The sequence below is a fragment of the Mobula birostris genome, chromosome 16 (assembly GCF_030028105.1).
Source record: "Mobula birostris isolate sMobBir1 chromosome 16, sMobBir1.hap1, whole genome shotgun sequence".
NCBI classification, from domain to species: Eukaryota; Metazoa; Chordata; class Chondrichthyes; order Myliobatiformes; family Myliobatidae; genus Mobula; species Mobula birostris.
The window spans coordinates 25063799-25085791 of NC_092385.1; the positions used below are offsets into that span (position 1 = coordinate 25063799).

The 21993-nt window shown below is 40.7% G+C and overlaps 2 protein-coding genes across 13 annotated transcripts in view; one reads left to right on the top strand and one right to left on the bottom strand.

Moving 5' to 3' along the window:
• dennd6aa (DENN/MADD domain containing 6Aa) overlaps positions 1-18817 on the bottom strand; it is a 79324-nt gene extending 60507 nt beyond the window's left edge. The window contains exons 1-3 of one of the 2 annotated variants that reach the window (XM_072280449.1): positions 18558-18817; positions 14310-14348; positions 14182-14224 (exon numbers count right to left, since the gene is read on the bottom strand). In XM_072280449.1, coding sequence (XP_072136550.1) covers positions 14182-14224; positions 14310-14348; positions 18558-18743 — 268 coding nt within the window. In that variant the 5' untranslated portion in view covers positions 18744-18817. The remainder of the gene's footprint in view (positions 1-14181; positions 14225-14309; positions 14349-18557) is intronic. The other variant, XM_072280448.1, reaches the window with a different exon arrangement.
• Positions 18818-19311: 494 nt separating this feature from the next.
• slmapa (sarcolemma associated protein a) overlaps positions 19312-21993 on the top strand; it is a 196152-nt gene continuing 193470 nt past the window's right edge. For 4 of the 11 annotated variants that reach the window (XM_072280438.1, XM_072280440.1, XM_072280444.1 and 1 more), the window contains exon 1: positions 19314-20461. In XM_072280438.1, the coding sequence (XP_072136539.1) occupies positions 20264-20461 (198 nt within the window). In that variant the 5' untranslated portion in view covers positions 19314-20263. Of the gene's footprint in view, positions 20462-21993 lie in introns of all 11 variants that reach the window. The other 7 variants (XM_072280435.1, XM_072280436.1, XM_072280437.1 and 4 more) reach the window with 3 other exon arrangements.

Here is a 21993-nt window from a genome sequence, read left to right on the forward strand (position 1 = left end):
CTACAATGCTAGCAATTTCCAAAAAAAAACAGCATTCTGTAATAGAGGGATTTGAACAAAAAAATATTTTATAAGGTAGTGTTAGTGGCATTGAAATTTTCTGCTGAGTGAATATGAATCTAATTGTGATGAGAAACCTGATGTGTAAATAAGTACACCAATTTAACCAATAAGATCACGGTGGAATCTATTGAATTTTCTGCCACAGTAAGCATTTCTGATCATTAAATATATTCAGTGAATTAGATATAATTCTAATAGACGCCAATGAATATGGGAAGAAAACAGGACCAGGGAATTGAATTTGAATTTCAGCTATTATCATATTGAATGGTGCAGTTGGCTTGAAGAGACGAATAGTCGACACTTGCCCAATTTCTGTGTTTCCGTTATTGAGGGACATCTGGCTTACTCATGCAGGATCTCTTAGGGAATGAGGCAGGGCAAGTAACTGAAGTGGCTGTCAGGGAGCACTTTGGGTCTTATGACTATGATTCTATTATATTTAAGAAAGTGATGGAAAAGGATAAGATAGATCCACAGGTTCGGGTTCTAAACTGAAGCAGAACTAATTTCAGGGGAATTAGACAGGATCTGGCAGAGGTCAACTGAGTGAATCTGTTTGAAGGGAAAGGAACGAATGACAAAGTGGGAGGCTTTTCAGAGTATCCAGGAGCAGAATGTTCCTGTTATACTGAAGAGCAAATCCGGCAAGTTTAGGGAACTTTGGCTGGCGAGAGATACTGAGGCTCTAGTTAAGAAAAAATGACTATACATTGAATTTGGAAACCAGAATTGTGCAAATCATTTTTGACTATAAAAAGCTTAAGAATACTCTCAAGAGGGAAGTCAGGAGGCCAGAGAGAGGAGATGAGATGGATCTGGCAGATAAGGTTAACTAAAACCCTAGAAGTTCTATGTAAAAGTGTGGTTAGGAAGAGAATAGATCCTTGTGGAGATGGGTGGGATTTTTCAACAAATATTTCTCCATGATGTTTACTGAATTGAAAGTCGTGGTTACTCAAGAGATGAGCAAGACTACTGGAGAGGTGTCAGGATATTCACATTGGAAGGGAGGGCGCATTTGCAGGCATAAGTGCATTAATATGGATTAATTCCCAAGGCCTAACCAAGAGCATTGTCAGACTTTGTGGGAGGCTACTGGAAAAAATGCAGAGGCCCCTATGGAGATATTTGCTTCATTGTTAGCCATCAGTGAAGTTCCTGAAGACTGGAAGGTGGTCATGAAGGGTAGAAAAGAAAAGCCAGGCCAGTCGGCTGAACATTAGTAGTAGGGAAGTTATTGGATGGAATGCTAAGAAACCGGATCTGCCAGCATTTGGGTAGACAGGGTCCGATTAGGAGGAATTGGCATGGCTTTGTGCATGGGAAGTCATGCCTGAAGAACCTTTCAGAGTTTTTGAAGAAGCAACCTAAAAGGAAGATAAGGGTAAGGCAATGGATGTTATCTACTTGGATTACTTGGATGTTATCTACTTAGCAAGGCCTTCCAGGCCGGCCTGAAAGGTCAGGTCTCACAGAATTTAGGGCAGCTGGCTCGGTGGATTCAACATTGTTTCAGAGGTAGAAAGCAGAGAGCGGTGGTTGAAGGTTGCTTCTAGGATTGGAGGCTGCTGATTAGTGGTGTGCCACAAGGGTTGGTGTTGGGACTCTTGTTATTTGTTACTTATATAAATAAACTGGATGAGAATAATCAGCCAGTTTGTGGATAACATTAGATTAGAAGTTGATAGTGAATGTTATCATTACAAGAGGATCTTGATCAGTTCAAGAAATCGGCTGAGAAGTGGCAACTGGATTTCAAATCAGATAAACGCGCGGTGATATATTTTGGAAAGTCAAACCAGTGCAGGACTTGTACTATTAATAGCACAGCACTAGGGAGTACAACAGAAACAAAGTTCCAAGTAACTTTTATTATCAAAGTACATATATGTCACCATATACAACCCTGAGGTTCATTTTCTTGTGAGCATACTCAACAATTGTATAGAATAGTAACTGTAACAGAATCAATGAAATACTGCGCAACCAGGGTGTTCAACCAGAGTGCAGATGACAGCAAACTGTGCAAATGCAAAAAGAAACAATAATATAAATAAATAAGCAATAAATATTGAGAACATGAGATGAAGAGAATTGTGAGTAAAACTGCAAAGTTTATTTAAAGTGACATCACAGGTGGTGAAAAAGGCATGTAGCATGCTAGCCTCCATCAGTATAGGAGTTGAAACATTATACTGCAGTTGTACAAGTTGCTGGTGAGGTTGCAGTTGGAATACCAGGTACTGTTTTCACCTCCTTGCTATAGGAAAGATATGGTTAAACTGGAAAGAGTGCAGAAAGGACACGAGGATGCTGCCTAGAAAGGGTCTTAGGGGGAGGTTAGCCAAGCTAGATCTTTATCCATTGAGTGTAGAATGATGGGTGACCTTAGAGAAATGTTTAAAATTACAAGTGGCATAGATAAGATGGACAGCAGCAGCCTTTTCTCCCAGGGTAAGGGAGTCCAAAACCAGGGGAAATTAGCTTAGGGTGAGAGAGGATGGATTTTAAAGGAACCTGAGGGGCAACTTTTTCCATGCAAAGGGCGGTGGGTATATGGAACAAGTTGTTAGAAGTGGTTGAGGTGGGTACAATAGTATCATCTAAGAAGGAGCCACAGTGGTGTAGTGGTTTGGGGCAGAGTTCAGATTTCAATTCAAGTGTCCTCTGTAAGAAGTTTGTATCTTCTTCACATGAGTGCATGGGTTTCCTCCAGGTGCTGTGGTTTCCTCCCATAGTCCAAAGATATGCTGGTCAGTAGGTTAACTGGTCATTGTAAATTGTCCTGTGATTAGGCTAGGGTTAAATAGGTGGGTTGCTGGGTGGTGCAGCTTGTTGGGCTGGAAGAGCCTGTTCTGCACTCTATCTCTAAAATTTTTAAAAAGCACTCGGATAGATACTTGTAGGGACAGGCCTTAGAGAGATATGGGATTAAGGTAAGAAATTGGGACTAGCTGGGTGAGCCCCATGGGAAGCATGGACTTATTGGGCAGAAACAACTGAATCAGTTCAGCATTGCTCTAAGGCTCCCTGCTTCTAATTTTGATATTCTTCTGTTCTAATATTGATGATTTAGTAAATACTCCAAGTATACCAGAGCTCTTATCATTCTTCAATTCACAAATGTTCTAATTTCAAGTGTAGTTCCCCACAGTATTAACCAAATAACATGTTCAGTCATGACTGAAATGTTGCTCATTTAACTCAATAAAACAATTCCATTCAGACATTACAAAACTGTTTACATTTATTTATCCCATGCCAACTATTATAAGTTAATATCCTGTGATCAAGTATTTCAACATCTTGCACTCTGCAAGCTGTTGCAAGTCAGATTTAATGCAATGTTTGAGACAAATACACAAATTCTTACATAGCGAGTCATAAACCTGCCCAGACCCAAAGCAAAAATCACAAAACCATTTAAATTAAAATATTGTGTCTTCCCTTTCTTGTTGATCTCACATTCAAGAAAGGGGAATCTTGGCAAGTTTCTCCCCCATGTGTGGTTAAAATAACACTGAAAGATGTACTTGTACATTAGCCATATACAGCATATATAGAACTTTAGATCACAGAAATGGAGACCAACCATTTCTTGAACCCAACAATTTGCAGTTCTTCAACTATTCAGCCCCATAAATAGGGACCAATCTGCACACCACACTATACTCAACCCTAGTAGAGCCTCACAGATATATACTAGGTACCACACTGAACCTCATCACTTGATCAGCCACATAAATACCGTGGTGATACAAGAAACTGCAGATGCTGGGATCTGGATTAAAAAAAAACAAGTCACTGGAGGAACTCTGTGGGTCAGGCAGCATCTATGAGGGCAAAAGGACAGACAACGACTCAAAAATGTAAGGAAGAAACAGCCAGAATAAAGAGGCAAAAGCTCACAAGCAACTGGAGAATCCAGTTGAGGAGGGGGTTGATAGGCAGGTCGGGGAAGGAGGGGTGGGAGATGATGAATGGAGACAATATTATAGAATCAGATAAGAAAAGAAGGCAATGAGTCAAACCAGATAAGAAAGGGGTGGTGGCAAAATGGGAACAGTGGGAGCAGGGGAAGGGATTGGGACAAATTTGATAGTGTCTGTGGGTACCAGGCAGATGGAACCATGCAGGGGAGGGGAAGAAACTAGATAACAAAATGTCTGGAGGAGGTGAATAGCTTTGGAAAGAATTGGGTGTATTAGAGGACCTGAGTAGATCAGTAGGAGAGAGAAAGGAATAGAGGGGGTGCAGGTTATCTGAAATTGGAGAATTCAAATAGTTATACAGACTACCTAGATGTTGTTCCTCTAGTCTGTGTTTTGTCTCACCCTGGCAGCAGAGACAGCCAGGGACAGATAGGTCAGTATGGGAATGAGCAAAGGACAAGAAATGGCTTGCAACTGGTAGCTCAAGATGGCCAATGCAAGACTATTGTAGCTCACGAACAGTCTTAAGAGGCTGCTCACTTTCCAATATCGCAAGGACCTTCTGCTCAACAAGGCACATATTAGAATCCTCTACTTGCCAGGATGAGCACCTCACTAACAACTCTACTATCCACAACAAAACAAGTTGCTCCAATGGCATCTCATCAAACACTATAAACTTTCAATTCTTCCACCACCATTATATACAGTGGTTGCAACAGGCATCATCTATGAGATGCAATGGCAATATTCACTCAGCGAGCACCTCCAAAACCCTTAATTTAGTCAATTAAGACAAACAAGGACATTGGGTGCATGAGAACACCAATACTCACAAGTTCACACCCTAGTTGCCTACTATCCTAACATTGGAATCATTGCTACTCCTTCATCAATGGACCCAATACCTGTGCAGCAGCAGCGTGGGATTACTTCCACCAGTACCACCGCAGCACTTTAGGGCAGTACCTCACATTACCTTTTCAAGAACAAAAAAGGAATTAACAATAAAAATGGCCTTGCTGGCAATGCTCACATCCCAATAAACGAATATGCAAGAAAGAATGCAATAATATCAAAAAATATTCTAGGGAAGTTTCCTGATATAATGAACCATGTGTCCATTGTTGTTTAAAAAAGACAGATATACTGTTCAATATCAAACTTAAGTGATGCCAGGTAACAAACAACCTCACAAATCATTTGGACCACATGGACAACAGCAATACCGATGTAAGGCTGCTGTTTATTAATACAGCACAGTAATTAACACAAACATCTCTTCAGTACTTATCAAACAGCTTCAAAACCTGAGCCTTTGTACCTCCTTCTACATTGGATCCTTGACTTAGAACATAGAACAGTATAGCACAGTACAGGCCCCTTGGCCCATAATGTCGTGCTGACCCTTAAACCCTGCCTCCCATATAACCCTCCACCTTAAATTCCTCCATATACCTGTTTAGTAGTCTCCTTTTAAGTACAGTCAATGTGGATTGGTAATTACATCTCCTCTTCACTGACAATCAGAATCCGGTTTAATATCACTGGCATATATTGTGAAATTTGTTAACTTAGTGGCAATATACAGAAAAAATAAGTAATACATGTATATTAAATAGTTAAATTAAAAATTGTGCAAAAACAGAAATAATACATAAAAAAAGTGAGGTAGTGTTCATGGGTTCAATGTCCATTTAGTAATCAGATGACAGAGGATGTACCATGGTTCGAAGGAACACTGTTTCATTTGGTTGTATATGTACAGTCAGATGACAATAAACAATGCACAATGTTTTAGAAACAGCTTCTTCCCCTCCATCATCAGATTTCTGAACAGTCCATAAACCAGTGAACACTACCTCACTATTCTTCCTTTGCACAACTTATTTTATTCTAATTGTCACTTATAGTTTTGCTGCCACAAAAAAAATTTCATGACATATGTTAATGATTATAAACCTGATTCTGATTCTAAAGGATAAATACAAGTTCTGTTGCCACACAGCAAAATAAATCTGCATTATGACATTTTCACAATAATCTCTTAATTTATAATTAAAACAGTAAGCAGAAGATGCTGTAAATTAAAGTCTTATTATTATGGAGAACTGAAACTACGTTAACACGAATAGTATTGACTCTGGAATAAAAATGCTTTTTGTCAGCAACTCTACCTGGAGAGTGTTAAAGCTTTCATTCAGTTTTTTGCTGGCATCAAGATATGATCTTACGGGCCATTTTCAAACAACATTCATCTTGGTTTAAATAAATAATTTTCTGTGTCAGTTTCTCCTCTTTTTCAAGTCAGTGATTCCATGGGGATCTGTAAGCAGTTCACATCCATTTTTGTTGTGAATGCCTGGATTGTCCTGGCACATTGTTCATATTTACTGCAATGCTGAAATCTTCTGCCAATCCCCAGATAACGATCGGCAGTGAAAGCTTTTCAAGATATGCAATAAAACCAGAGGAAAATAAATAATGTTGGTCACGTATAATTGGAATAAGTATTAAGAGTATCCATAAGAAAAAGCAGGGATACTTACACATTACCCAATTGCATACAAATATTTAATATAAACACTGTATGAGAATATAATTGCCTAGTAGTTCATCCTTGGTTGGGTTCTCTTTATAGTGGCTCCAACATATTGCGTTCAGTCATTAATAAACGAGATATGAATTTCCTAGCAAGAAATTAGTATTTAATGATATTTAAAGTTGCTTCAGAAAAATAGAACGTAAAACAATTGGCTACTAATGTAGGGTGCTGAAGTGCACGAGGAGATTTCAGTATCTAACAGGATTCCAGGCTTTTCGGGCTGTCTGGAACACACCTCAATGATTAGCCATTTGATCCATGAGGCAAAGCAGAAAAAGGGTGACCTAACAGTTGTCTGGTTAGACCTCGCGAACGCCTACGGGTCTATTCTACATGACCTCATCCTAGAAGGACTCGACCACTACTACATCCCAGTGGCTATTCGGGACATGATCACCTGCTATCTGGGAGGATTCAAACACAGACTTACATCAGCCCATTTCACAACTAGTTGGCAGGACCTCCAGAAGGGGATTCCAACAGGGTGCACCATCTCCCCCATCCTATTTATTATGGGAATGAACCAGCAGCAGAAGATGTAACATGCGGCCCAACACTGGAGTCGGACATTGTTCAGCCGGCTCTACGAGGGTTCATGGACGACATCATTATAACAACTGTGTCACATGTCCAAGCAAGATGGGTATTGGAAACCCTGGGTAATGTAACCACTTGGGCGAGGATGTCCCTCAAGGCCAAGAAGTCCAGGTGCATGGTGATCAGAAAGGGCAAAGTTACTAGCAAGTTTAGCCTCCAGGTTCAAGGTGAGGTCATCGCTTCCATCGAAGATAACCCGATAAAATGCTTGGGGAAGTGGTTTAATGTGTCACTGACAGATGGGGCCAACATCACCAATGCTGTGAAGCAGACAGACGAATGGCTGAAGAAGATCGACAAATCCGGACTTCTGGGTAAATTCAAGACCTGGGTGTACCAATACGGCATTCTGCCCAGGCTTCTCTGGCTCTTCACACTTTATGAGTTCCCCATGACTGCTGTAGAGGGCATCGAGAGGAAAACCAACAAGCACCTGCGGAGATGGTTGGGAGTTCCCCCAAGCTTCTCTTCAGTGGGCCTCTAGATTCGTTCTGGGCAACTGCAGCTTCCTCTGTCATCTGTTGTGGACGAATTCAAGCTGGCAAAATGCAGAGCCTTATTAAGCTTGGCAGATTCCAATGATATCTTGGTAAAGCAAGCAGGCGGTCTAACCAAATCTGGGCGCAAGTGGGCAGCCAACACAGCTGAAGATACGAGATATCATCGGCAACCCCTGCATCGGGCGGCAAGGCCTCGGCTCAGTTCACTTCCAGAAGTGGGGAAACACAAGCAGAAGGAACAGGCGAGACATGATACAGGCAGAAGTACGGATCCGTGAGAAAGAGAAGCGGATTTCAAAAGCAGTGGAACAAGGGTCCCAGGGTGCCTGGACAAAATGGGATCTGCCTAAGCGCAAGATCTCATGGGCAAAGTTATGGAGACTGAAGCCCTTCCGTATTTCCTTCCTCTTGTGATCTGTGTATGACACCCTTCCTGTACTGTAAGCTCTGCGATCAAAAGGGGACACTGGCTCATATACAGTCCAGGTGTAAAACAGCTCTAACTCAAGGATGGTATAGGTGGCGCCACGATAAGGTGCTTCTGGCTCTTGCTGACACACTAGAGCGGTAGAGATGCAAGAAGAGGACGGCTGGCACAGATTTAAGGAAGGTCATCACCTTCATCAAAGAGGGAGTCAGGCCTTTCGTAACCAAACAACCGAAGTCCAATCTGCTGCTAACGGCCAGGTCCTGGGAGATGAGGGTCGATGTGGGAAGGAGGCTGCAGTTCCCGGATGTGGTGCACACAACCCTACGCCCAAACATTGTACTGTGGTCAACCGAAGACAAGAAAATAATTCTGGTTGAGCTGGCTGTGCCGTGGGAGGAGGGATGGGAAGAAGCCCACGAGAGAAAGGCCTTTAAGTACTAGCCCTACGTGCAGGAGTGTAAAGACAAGATACGGCAGGCATGGTTGTTCCCTGTGGAGGTCAGCTGCAGAGGTTTCCCAGCCAAATCAGCATGGCAGTTGTCAGATCTGGGCCTAGACAAAAGGAGCAAAAAACAAGCAGCTTGTAGGATGGGGGAAGAGGCAGAATGAGCCTCTTGTTGGATTTGGAGTAGGCGAGAGAAGGGAAGCTGGAAGCCAGGAGCAGATGGGAAGTGATTTGGCCACCACTGCCGGCCCAACAACTGGAGAGTGTTGTGCTTAAGGGTCGAAACACTCGGTGAAGGTTGGGAACCACCTGATGAGATCTACTCCTGGCTGAAGGCTGAATGCACCCTAACAGGTGTTTGTAACAAGTAAGCCCTACAAACTTCTACAGATGTTTTGTTAAAAGTATCGTATAAGCTCAGGTAAGAACTTACTAGACGTAATTTTTAATTTGACACCTTTTCATAATGGTTCAATATCTAATATTTATGGTATGTTACTGGAGACGAGGAATGATCCTTTAGACAAAGTTAAGAATCTCTGGGAACAAGATTTACAGACATTAATATCTGAGGAAACTTGGAATGAAATCTTTAAACTGGTTAATACTTCATCGCTATGTGCTCGCCATTCCCTCATACAATTTAAGGTGGTACAAAGTGTCCATATCACTAAAGATAACCTATCTCGTTTTTACTCGAATATATCTCCCTATTGTGACAGATGTAATAATGGAGGAGCTTCAGTAATTCATATGTTTTTGGACTTGTCCGTGTCTTGAAAAATATTGGAAGGAAGTTTTTCAAACTTTTTCTTTACTTTTCAAAGATAATTTTAAGCCTAATCCTCTGATGGCTCTATTCGGTATTGTTGCAGGACAAGATGTCAAGCCATCTCATTTACATATTTTGGCCTTTAGCTCTCTTACAGCTTGGAGGGCGCTTTTGTCTAAATGGAAAGATGTATTTCCTCCTACTTATGCTCAATGGTTATGCGACGTTATGTCATGCTTAGATTTAGAGAAGATTTGTTGTTCAATTTCTGAATCTCGTCAAGACTTTCAAACATTGTGGGGACCCTTTCTGAATTACTTTCAAAACTTTAAAAACTCTCAATTCGTTGTTGAAATTCAGATGTTGGCTATTATTAATTTTTTATTATACAAGAAGGTATTTTACCTTTTTTCTCCTTAATAAACAGCTTCGGTCTTGGTAGGGGTTAGACTCTTTCTGTAATAAATTAGTATATTTCAATATAACTATTGACCAACTTACATGAATACGGGGTAATGAGATTGTTATTATGAATAGATATAATGTAATTGGTAGTTTTTAAAAAATCTTTTTTTGACCTTTTACATACACTTTCTTGTACTCTGTATTCTTCTATGTAGAAACTAATAAAAATATTGAAAAGAAAAGTATCCTGACTGGTTGCATTATGGTCTGCTGTGGCAATCTGAATGTAAGAAGCTGCAGACAGTAGTGGATTTTGCCCAACGCATCATGGCCACATCTCTCCCCACCATTGATAGTATTTACAGGAGGCTTTGCCTCAAGGCAGTATCTATCATCAAAGATCCCCACCATTTGAGTCATGCCACCTTTTTGCCATCTGGCAGGAGGAACAAAAACCTGAAGATGGACTCCAATAGGTTCAAGAACAGCTAATTCCTTTCAAGCAACCCACACAAAATGTTACAGGACATCAGCATGTCAAGCAGCATCTATGGAAATGAATAAGCAGGCAACATTTTGGGCCAAGGCCCTTCATCACGACTGGCATGGAAGGGGGAAGATGCCAGAATAAGAAAATGAGGGGAGGATAAGGACGATAAGCTGGAAGGTGATAGGCGTAGCCAGGTGGGTGGAGAAGGGTGGGATGAAGTAAGAAGCTGGGAGGTAATAGGTGGAAAAGGCAAAGGGCTAGAGAAGAAGGAATCTGATAGGAGAGGATAGTGAAACATGGGAGAAAGGGAAGGAGGGGCATCAGAGGGAGGTCATAGGCAGGTGAAGAGAAGAGGCCAGACTGGGGATTTGGAGAAGAGGGAAGTTGGAGGGGGGGAAAAAAAAAGACCTGAAGTTGGAGAAACCAATGTTCATGCCATCAGGTTGGATGCTTACTAGACAGACTGAGGTGCTGCTCCATCAAACCTCATCATGGTAGAAGGGATGGCCATGGACTGACATGATGGAATGGGGATAGGGATAGGAATTGGAATTAAAATGGCTGGCCACCAGGAAAATCCCCTTTTTACAGATGAAACAGAGGTGCTCAACAAAGCGCTCCCCCAATCTACATCAGGTCTCACCAATGGGAGCACCAGATACAGCAGATAGCACCAACAGATTCACAGCTGAAGTATTGCCCCACCTGGGGTCCTGAATGGAGGTGAGGGAGGAGGTGAATGGGCAGGTGTAGCACTTTGGCCATTTGTAGGGATAAGTGCCAGGAGAGAGATTAGTGGGGAGGGACGAATGCACTAAAATACACAGTTTCTTTTGTTCTAATTGTGTTTACTTGTAAATATTGTGTATAATTCATGTTTGTCTTTCATGCGAATACTGCATTATATGATGCTATGTGTCTGTGACGCTGTTGTAGGTTTTTCATTGACTCTTTGCATACATGTGGAACATATTAAGAGTATAGCACCTGAACAGCCCCCTTAGCACACAATGTTGGAACACACAAATTAAATGAGTAATCAAATGCCTAACTAAACTAATCCCTTTTACCTACACAATATTAATATCCTGCCATTTCCTGCCTATCAAAGAAACTCTTGAACCTCCTTCCCATCATATTTGCCTCTAATACCACCTTGGGCAGCACATTCCAGGCATCCACTACTGTGGGAGAAAAACATGCCCCAAACATCTGCTTTGAAATTACCCTCTCTTCCCACATTAATTGCATTCCCTCTGGTATTAGATATGTCAACCTTGGGGGAAAAATACTGGCTGTCTACTCAAATCTACACCTCTCTTAATCTTATAAAATCCAATCAGATGTCCCCTCGGTCTTCACAGCACCAGAGAAGTCAGCCCAAGATTGTCCAACCTTTCCTTCCAGCACATGCCATCTATTCCAGGCAGTATCCCAGTTAAGCCTCTTCTGCATCCTCTCCAAAGGCCCAACATCCCTCTTGTCATTGGGTAAACAGAATTGAATGCAATACTCCAGATGTGGGCTAACTTAAGTTCCAGAAAGCTGCAAAAGAACTTCCTAACTCTTGTACTCAATTCCTCGACTAATAAAGGCAAATGCCTTCATATCACTGTCAATCTATGTCGGCATATTCAGGGAGCTAACCACATGGACCCCGAGTTCCTCTGTTCATCAACACTATTTAGGATCTTGTCATTAACAGTATACTGTCGATTTGCATTTGATTTCCCAAAATGCAGCACTTCACATTTGGCCAGGTTAATCTCTGGTAGTTGTGCATATGACAATAAATTCAGCTATGACTTTGAAGACAGCACAGCACAGGAAAAGACCCTGTAGCTGATGGTGCCCATCATTGCTGACCATGATGCCAATTGAATCTAATCCCATCTGCTTGTACATGAGCTATATCCCTCCAAATCCTGCCTTTTTATGCACTTGTCTAAAATGCCTTTTGCTATTACACCACTGTTTCCACCACTTCCCATGGTGACACATTCTTGGCACCTATCACTCACTATGTGAAGAAAAACTTCCCTCATAAGTCTCTTATACGTTTTTCCTCTCTCTCACCATAAAGCTATGCCCTCTAATATTTCCACCATGGAAGGAAGACTATTTATATCACCCATTTTTTTCCAAGTTGCAAAACCATGCATAGTTTTTAAAATAAAAATGTTCAGGTTTCTACCTTAAATGCACTTAAGTCCAATCTTTAGTTTCTGATAGAAACACAAAAAGTTGGTTAAATACTGTACTCTTTTTCTTGTTCACTGTTACTGAAAATTCTTCAAATGCTCAGCCAGATTACTAACACCAATTTCACTGTTTAGCAGGAATTTCACTGAGCTGATCCTGCTTTGTAATGTCAGAAAAGAGGAAGCCCACACAAATCCTATTCAACTCTTTGGTGGACTTTGAGTTCAGCAGCAAAGGCCATTTTCAGATGCTTATCACAAAATCCAAAGACGCTTCAATTGCCTTCTTATTGCCTGGCCCAAAATTGATATTTCACTTAAGCCTAAGTCCTATTAAGTTCAGATATAAACTCACCTTTACCTCAAGGGTTTTACTTTCTACAAGTCTTAGGCCAAAAATATCATTTTTGACTGTTTGTTTTTGTTTGTAAACTTATTAACCCAAAACATTTCCATCAATATGCAGTCAGCTTGTACCTCCACTTTCTTTTCAGTCCTAACTAAGCACAGTAACTTAATTTATTCACAGAAACTGACTGTTGTTTTTTTTAAAAAAATAACAAACTGCATTTCAAATCAAAATGTTTATCTTGTTGATATTCCTTTAAAATGTTGCCAAGTTTGCCACCCATCTTGGTAACTTCTGCACATTGCAACAACACTCCCTATGGGTTTATTATCCATTACACTGACATACACAGTAAACAGAAGTCATAACTAAACACTGTGGAATACCATTAGTCACAAGCTATCACTGGAAAGTATTCCCACAACTCATTATTTGTTTATGTCTCCAAACGGTCTTCCCTCAGCCACGTGGTGTCTTGTCAAAAGCCATCCTAAAAGTCCACTAAAATTTCTCTTATTTCGTCGCTCCTCAGAAAAAAATGTTCTGAGTCTTTTCTTCGTGAAGTTTATACTGGCTACAGTTAGCTATATTCTACTTAAATATGTAGCAAATTAATATTTTCCTGACTAACTAGCATTTAATCATCTCAATCACATATGCTTCTTGGTTTTCCATTTCCCCAACAGCAGTCTTTAACAAGTATACGGTAGTTAGCAAGTATTCATTCAATGTTTTGTCCCTTCTGAGGATGCTACCTAACTTAACATGGTATTTCTTTCTACTGATATATGTGCAAAATCCATACATACTTTTGAATTCTGTGGCTCTTCTTGTCCTCTTAGTTCCTATTAATTAATTTTAGATGTGACATAGCCACAACATCCAATAGGCAACTTCTCTTTTCAAGAAAAGGTTACATAACTATTTTTGAAATAAAAAACATTTTCCCATCACTTCAGTTCATTCATCATCAGCTCAGCTAGCTCCATTTTTAAAATCTGTCCTTATCCAATGTCCTAGTGTGTTAAACTATCTTCTATGTTCTTATCTAAATCTTAGACAAAACGTTTACATGCATTTAGATGACAAACCTGATATATTTTGTTAATCATAAAAGGATCTAGCTTCTGCCCTTGTAGGTCCACAAACAAGCTGCATCAACAAGGTATCTTTCACACAAATTCCATTCTGTTTCCCCCAATAACTACCCTACTGTTCCAATTAAAACAATCAAAACATCTGAATAATAATTATTTGTTTATCTTTTTTATTTTTACATTCCAATAAAAATAATTTTAAAAGGGTCACACCCATTATAGACAGTATTTTGACCTTGACATTTTAGGGAAGCATATATTAGTTTGCTGAATAAATAGATAGTGCAATTACCTGAATTAGAGTCTGGGAAGGATAAATAACAAATGCTTGTTTTCTGTAAAAGAAAGGAATACAATTTATAACATTACTATACTGATTCTAAAAAGGTAAAATCAGTTTGGAGTTATTTCTGCACTAACCTCTTTGTCTGATAATTTTGCATGAGGAGGATATATTACCTAGGAAGAAACATATAAATGATGTTAACATCTTTTACACAATATACTGAAGTTGCCACAATGCAACAAGTTCCAGTTATCTTATCCTACCCGAGGCAGGTAGTTTATGAAGGCAAAGACTCACTTTCAATAATTTAAAGGGAATATGTTCTAAGTTAATAATTAACTTCTTATGAAAAATTGAGGAATAACAAAAATTTTGAGTGCTTTCTCTAATACTTAACATCCAGAAGATGGGCAGCACAGCAGTCTACCAGTGTATCACATGATTGTTTACAGGTATGGCTAACGTTAATACGACTAATTTAGACAGGTATTTGAAGGATGTGCAAAACTGACAGATAGGCCTGGATTTTGTGATCAGGGACAAAAGTATATGACAGCAATTCGTATTTAAAATGCAATTTGCCATCACTTGAAACTTTGTGGCATCCTCTACAAAGTACAGGACTACATGACACATCAAAAATTTGCAACCGAATATACTGAAGAATCCTAACTGAATCACCCAGATCCTAAATGAGCTTATGAAGGGTAAAATATTTAATTGAACCAAAACAAAATAGAAGGAAAACTGGTAGTAAGAAATAAGGTAAAGAAAAATAAAAAGCCACTAGTCAGAATCATGCCGATTATCTCTGACATGTTGTTGTGCCAGTACTATTGTGCAAAGTATTACTATAAGTTAAAATAAATTAAAAAGTGAAAAAGAGGGATAGTAAGGTAGTATATTCACAAACACGAGAAAATCTGCAGAAGCTGGAAATCCAAGGCAACACACACAAAATGCTAGAGGAACTCAGCAAGCCAGGCAGTATCAATGGAAAGGAACAAACAGTCGATGTTTCGGGCCGAGACCCTTCATCTGGATAGTGTTAGTGTTCATGGACCATTCGGAAATATGACACTGACACACGGGATCTTGCAGCTGCTGAACGCTTTTCACTGCTGACCGTTCACTAAGGACTGGTGCGTAATCTCCCGACTTCCCCTTCTCAGAGTCTGCAATCAAATCCCTCATCTTGCAGGCTTTGAGTGCAAGGTTGTTGGTGCAACACCACTCAGCCAGCGGATTCATCTCACTCCTGTTCACTTGCTTGACATTTTCTGTGATTCTCCCAACAACAGCGAATTTATAGAAGGCATTTGGTCAGTGACAAGCCACACAGTCATGAATGTAGACAGAGTAGAGCAGTGAGCTAAGCTCACATCCTTGAGTTGTTGTTGATTATCAGTGAGGAGGCTATGTTATTAGCAATCTGCACTGATAGTGGTTTCCCGATGAGGAAGTTAAGGATCCAGTTGCAGAGAGAGGTACAGAAGCCCAGGTTCTGAGACTTGTTGATGAGCACTGAGGGGACAAAGCTTTTCAATGCTGAGCTGCAAATGATAAGCAGTAACCAGATGTACTGTACGTATTGCTGTTATCCAGATGCTCCAAAGCCGACCGGAGAGCCAGTAAGATTGCATCTGCTGTAGATCTGATGTTGTGGTAGGCAAATTGCAGTGTGTACAGGTCCCTGCTCAGACGAGAGTTATTTCTAGCCTTTTCCAGCCTCTCATGGCACTTTATCACAGTAGGTGAGGGTGCCACTGGGTGATAGTCACTGAAGCAGCCCACCCTGAACTTTTTGGGTACCAGTATGATTGATGTCTTTCAGAAGCAGGTGAGAATGTCTAACCACAGCAGTAAGAGGTTGGAGATGTCCTTGTGCATGCCAGCCAGTGACATTTACATTTTCATTTTACATCAAGAGGGTTCACACTCTTGAAGGATGTTCTGATGTCATAGAGACAGAGAACAGAAACAGGCCTTCAGCCCGTCTGTCCCATGCTGATCAAGATTGCCATCAAAGCGAGTTCCATTTGGCCAAGCTTCACACATAACCCTCTAAACCTTTCCTCTGTCCATGTGTATTTTAATTGTTGTTAATGTATCTGCCTCAACTATTTCTATTGGCAAGTCATTCCATATACTGACCACTCAGGAAAAAATTAATTGCCCCTTGGGTTTGCAAAGAAAGCACGGCAGTACCTCAACTTCCTCAGGAGTCTGCAGTGATTCGGCATGTCATCAAAAACCTTGGCAAACTTCAATAGATATGTGGTGGAAAGTGTGCTGACTGGCTGCATTACAGCCTGGTGTGGGAACACCAATGCCTTTGAACCGAAAATCCTACGAAAGGTAGTGGATTCGGCCCAGTATATCATGGTTAAAGCCATCCCAACCATCGAGCACATCTACATGAAATGTTGCCATAGAAACACAGCATGCACCTTCAAAGATCCTCACCACCCAGGCCATGCCCTTTTCTTGCTGCTGCCATCAGGTAGAAGGCACAAGAGCCTCAGGACTCGCACCACCAGGTTCAAGAACAGTTACCACCTCTCAACCATCAGGCTCGTGAACAAAAGGGGGAAGCTACACTTATTCTACTTCTGGTGTTCTCACAACCAATGGTCTCACTTTAAGGATTCTTTTACTTGTTACTTCATGCTCATAATTTATTGCTATTTATTTATATATTTGCATTTGCACAGTATATTTTTCATTGATCCATTTATAGTTACTGTTCTGTAGATTTGCTGAGTATGCCCGCAGGAAAAAGAACCTTAGGGTTGTATGTGGTGACATGTGTGCACCCTGATAATAAATTTTACTTTGAAATTTTGATTTATTTATTATTATTTCTTTATTTGCACAGTTTGTTATCTTTTGGACACTGGTTGAACACCCAAGTTGATGTGGTCTTTCATTGATCCTATTATGGTTATTATTCTATCATAGATTTATTATGTCCACAAGAAACTGAATCTCGGGGTTTGTATGAGGTGACATAAATGTACTTTGATATTAAACTTACTTTGAACATTGAATCGTCAGGAAACAGTCAGTTTAGGACCCACCTTTTGCCACTTGTTAGGTAGGAGGTGGAAGGGTATGCTACCAACCTAGGTTTCAAGTTGTATTTATTACATTTTATAACAGGGACAGTACAAATCAGAATTTGCACAATGAAATCATAACTGCAAAAAAATTTGACTTTAAGAGGGCTGGAATATTGACAATGATCAGATTCTTTCTGACTGTGACATGCCCCTACAAGTCGACTATCAGCAACTAATCTCAACTAAACTTTAAAATCTCAAACAGTAATTGAACTATTAGACTCCATGCTAACAAAGATTAATTTTTAATCCAGATCAGTAAGGTAGCAGGTAAATTACTAGACAGTTTGCTATTACATAAGGTAAAGATTGCACTGGTTAATTACATTAATGTTAAAAGTAGTACTGAGAAATCAATTATATCCATCAAAATGAACAGGCAGTAACCAAGTTTGATGTTATCAACTGAAAACCAGCACTCCCAACTGCTCAGCGTCATTTTTTAAGTATCTGAAGCAATGATCCTTAATATCCTTTCTCTGAGGCATCGATTATCCATTAAATTACCACCCAAGGAGTGGTAGAACAAACTATTTATGCAATTAACTGTCATAAGATCAAATGTCTAAAAAAAAAGGCTTTTAATTAGATAAGCTCAATGTTTTGTCCAAAACATTTTGACTTGATGTTATAAAAATAAAAGCCTGTTCATATTTTCCTTTCAAACGTTTATTTCTTAACAAACTAGTCGCTCAAATACGATTACAGATTCGTTCTTTTACACACAAACGGTTCCCTGAGCTGCACGTATTACATACTTAAAACTATATTCGTTAGAAGAAATTCAACTTGCTTACAAAATGCGCAATTCCCTTAATGCAGTTAAGAAGCAATACATAAAATCCAAACAGGGCAATCAGCACAAATCTCATGCTTTGGAAATTGGAGATTGCCAATAAGAGCAAACAAAAGCCCTTTGATAGTACGTAAAATACGAAACAACTATGTTTGGTTACATGTAAATGCTTTTTTGTTTTTAACTAAACTACTCCGATAAATAAATTCCCAAATTATTTGAGTTTTGAACCCATCACAAATGTACCTTTTTTCATAAATGCGAGTGGGCTCTTTAACAAACAAAAACATGGCCTTGTAACAAAGAATGAAGCGCCATCTGTTACACGTTCTCACGCAAGACTTGATATCAAAAGAGCCCGGTTTAGAAACACGAAACTCTCCACACGGATCGCCAAAAGTGGCGATGTACAGCGCCGAGTTCCTGCAAACAAACTATTTTTTCTGCGATTAACAGCAACTCACTTCAACAGCCTGCCCCAGCTCCAGGTCAAACCCTACGACACAGATGCAGTGAACCCAGGCACTGAACCTATCCCAGGGCAAAAACGGAGACCTGTCGGGATCACACAGGTAATCTTTGTCAAGGACACCACCGTCCAAGAGGTCCTCCAAGTCATCTCCATCACCTGTCAGACCCCGCAGAGCCATTTTCCTACACAATTGGGAAAATCCAGTCCGGTCCGAGGGGACCAGCGTCGCTCCGGCGCGATGACGCACTTACATGCGTCTTACGCGTGACGTCATTCAAGGCGTACGAATATTTTTGCTCTTGCTCTCAACTTTGATTTCCTGAGTGAGGATGGCACCTCACATTTAGAAACGCTTACATGCATTCCAATGACGTAATAATAATGCGCAACGCTCTGAATATCGGAATGACGGCGGCATTTCAGATCTCCTATTTCGATGCACTTGCACATCAGAACGCCCTCATCGAATACCTCTCGTGCATTGGTTCAATCAGACATACATCCCGCCTTCTCGTTCCTGATTGGCGTTACCCGCGTTAAAAAAAGATCACGTTTTTCTTCCCGTGGCTTTGATTGGTTGATTTTCCACGTCAATCGACGGGCCGGCTCTCATCGATTTCCCACCGAGCAGTGGCGTCAATCGAGACCCTCCTCATCGCCCTGATTCTGATTGGCCACCGCTTTGCCCGGTTCCAGGCCGCCATTGGCTGGACGAGATGCTCATCAGGGGGAGCCGGCGCTTCCGCCATCAAGTTGTTGCCTATGCGGTGAAGCTATGGAGGCTCGAGTGAGTTGGGGAGGACGTGTTACAGGCTCGGGCTCGGCGGAGAGCAAACATACATGCGAAGAATAGTTCCTGTTCCGTCTCACATCTGTAGCGGCCGCAGGTGTTGGGCGAGCGCGCCCGCCTCAGCGACGGCTTGTTTGCCGAAGGCGCGGTTTTCCCCTCCTCTGTGGATTGGTACTGGCTCGGCTCCCGGTGTGCGATCGAAAGGATTTGTTTTGATTTCGGGTCACAAGTTCACGACTTTGGACTCGGCGATCGGGATTGATTCGAGCCTGAGGCCTAGCCGTGGAGCCCGCTTCCTTCGCATTTTGCCGGGGAAGGTCTCACAAAGAGAGGTGCTTCCAGCCGTCTCTCCGCAGTGACCGTCGAGGGCTGCCTCCGTTTGCCCGCTGGAGGGCTGACGATGTGCGAGTTGCTGCTGTGAGACCAGCCTTTCCAACGTGTTCTCGGGGGAGTGACTCAAATGCAGCGGTAACCTTGTCCCGCTAACTGGAGCAAAAACACTATTTCTGACTGCACACCGACCGTTTTCACCGCAGTTTGCTGTGCTTATCATTCTCGTCTTTGGTTAATAAGTTTTTTATTTATTTATTTTTACCGTTTTAAAAGCTAAATGACGGTAAATAAACTCCGACCCGATGGAATAATCGTACGGATCTGCAAGCAAGGACAGGAGATGCGTCGAATTGCTGCTGATTTATTGAAATGGATGTATTAATTGATGAAAGATGAATCTCTCGTTTTGTACAGAAATCATTCGTGGATGTTGTGTGTAAATATTTGCACCTATATATATAAATCCGGGTTGTTTATCATTTCTAATCCTAAACGATATTGTCACTCTGGATCAGGAAGTGGCTCAAGGCGAGTTTCCTCTCTTCACATTAACTGAGGCTCGTCACCAGTCCCATATGCCTCCAGCACTAGCCATCTTCACCTGTCGGCCCAACTCTCACCCCTTTCAGGAACGCCATGTCTACCTGGACGAACCTGTCAAAATCGGTCGGTCGGTGGCACGCTGCAGACCAGCCCAGAATAACGCCACTTTCGACTGCAAAGTGCTTTCCCGAAACCATGCTCTTATCTGGTTCGACCGCAAAACGGGCAAGGTAAGGATTAAACACTTCTTCCGCGTTGAAGTGGAAAACGTGAATTACTTGCAAGTCGTTCGCTGATTTACTGAGGTTGGGTGGCATTTTTCACATTTCCTTGTGCTAAACGCTGCATTCAGTAAAAAAAAATGGTGCATTTAACGTGAGAGCTTGTGACTTAGCTGACTGATTTTGACTAAAATGTGATCAGTAAAATTTGACAAATGGGGAAGTTTCTGAAGATTATAACTATAACTAAAATATCAAGACTGCAAGTTTTTTGAGTATTTTTGACTGCTCGTTTTCCTGTCACACTGTAGATTACCACTAGGTTTAGAAATTAAGTTTAGATTTCCCCCTCTCTTGTGCAGACCACGAGTTTTTGATTGAGTGCCTCCAGCGTACCATTTTCCATTAGTTTCTAAAAGGATAGCTAAGAAAAAAAGTCAGTATTATAGATATTAGTAATTTCAAAGAAATCTAGAAAATGCTATGAATTCAAAGCGTGTCAGGCAGTGAACTGAGTTGTTGTTTTTGTCAATTATCTTTTCCACAGAAATAGTTCAGGTAAAAAAAATCATCGAAATAAAAGTTAACTCTGTTTCTAGTACTGCCAGAAAGAAAGATAAAGTCTGGCCTGTTGAGTGTTTCCAACATCTCCCTGTTTTTAACTTGCATGTCAGTGTATTGAAAGGGTCATTGTTTTTACTTTAAACACAATAACATCACAGTTATGACCACTACATTTGCATTTCTTTTCCTTAAAATTTTCTTTAATTTTATCAACAATTGTTACCCCTTACACCCTCCCCATCTGTAGAAAAAAACTATTTAAGTAATGGGTTGTGCTTCATTTACAAACTTTACAATATAGGTCAGTCAGCTTAAAAGTGACAGTTGAGACCCTTTTAGAAACAGTAAATTAGATGGAATTTACAGTGACTTGGGTAAGTATGGACTAATGATTGTCAGGATAGATTAATGGATGAATTATGATTAACTCGGTTATACTTCGTGACGTAACAACAGAAAGAATGACACCAAGGTTTTTTTCTACACTTGCAAAATTTTTTTTAACAAGTAACAAAAAAAACAGTAGTAGAAGACTTTGCTCCTTTTCTACCATTTTAGTTAGATCATGCCTGATCTTGAGCCACGGATCAACCTTCCTGCCCAAATGTTTCCCCCGAATTGTGACCAAAACTCTGATTCTGGTCTTGAATATACTCAAGTGACTAGATGCTCCCAGAAGGCTACTGTTAACTCATTGCACAGGCTCAATTTAAAAAAAAGCAATCTTGTCCCATACAGTTAGGATATCTTATCCTGAGCTTTGAGTACTTTACATGATCTACATTGCAATAGAACTTTTTTTACAATCAATGAAGTTTAATGTTTTTGCTACCCTTTCAGACAGGGACTAGCATCTCTTTGGTGGAAAGGGAGAGATGCAAGTCCCTATTTGACAGGGTAGGAAAAACAATTTTTTTTTTCCTATTTATATGCTCTAATGATTAGAGGGAACAAGTTGTTTCCTCCAATCATTAGAG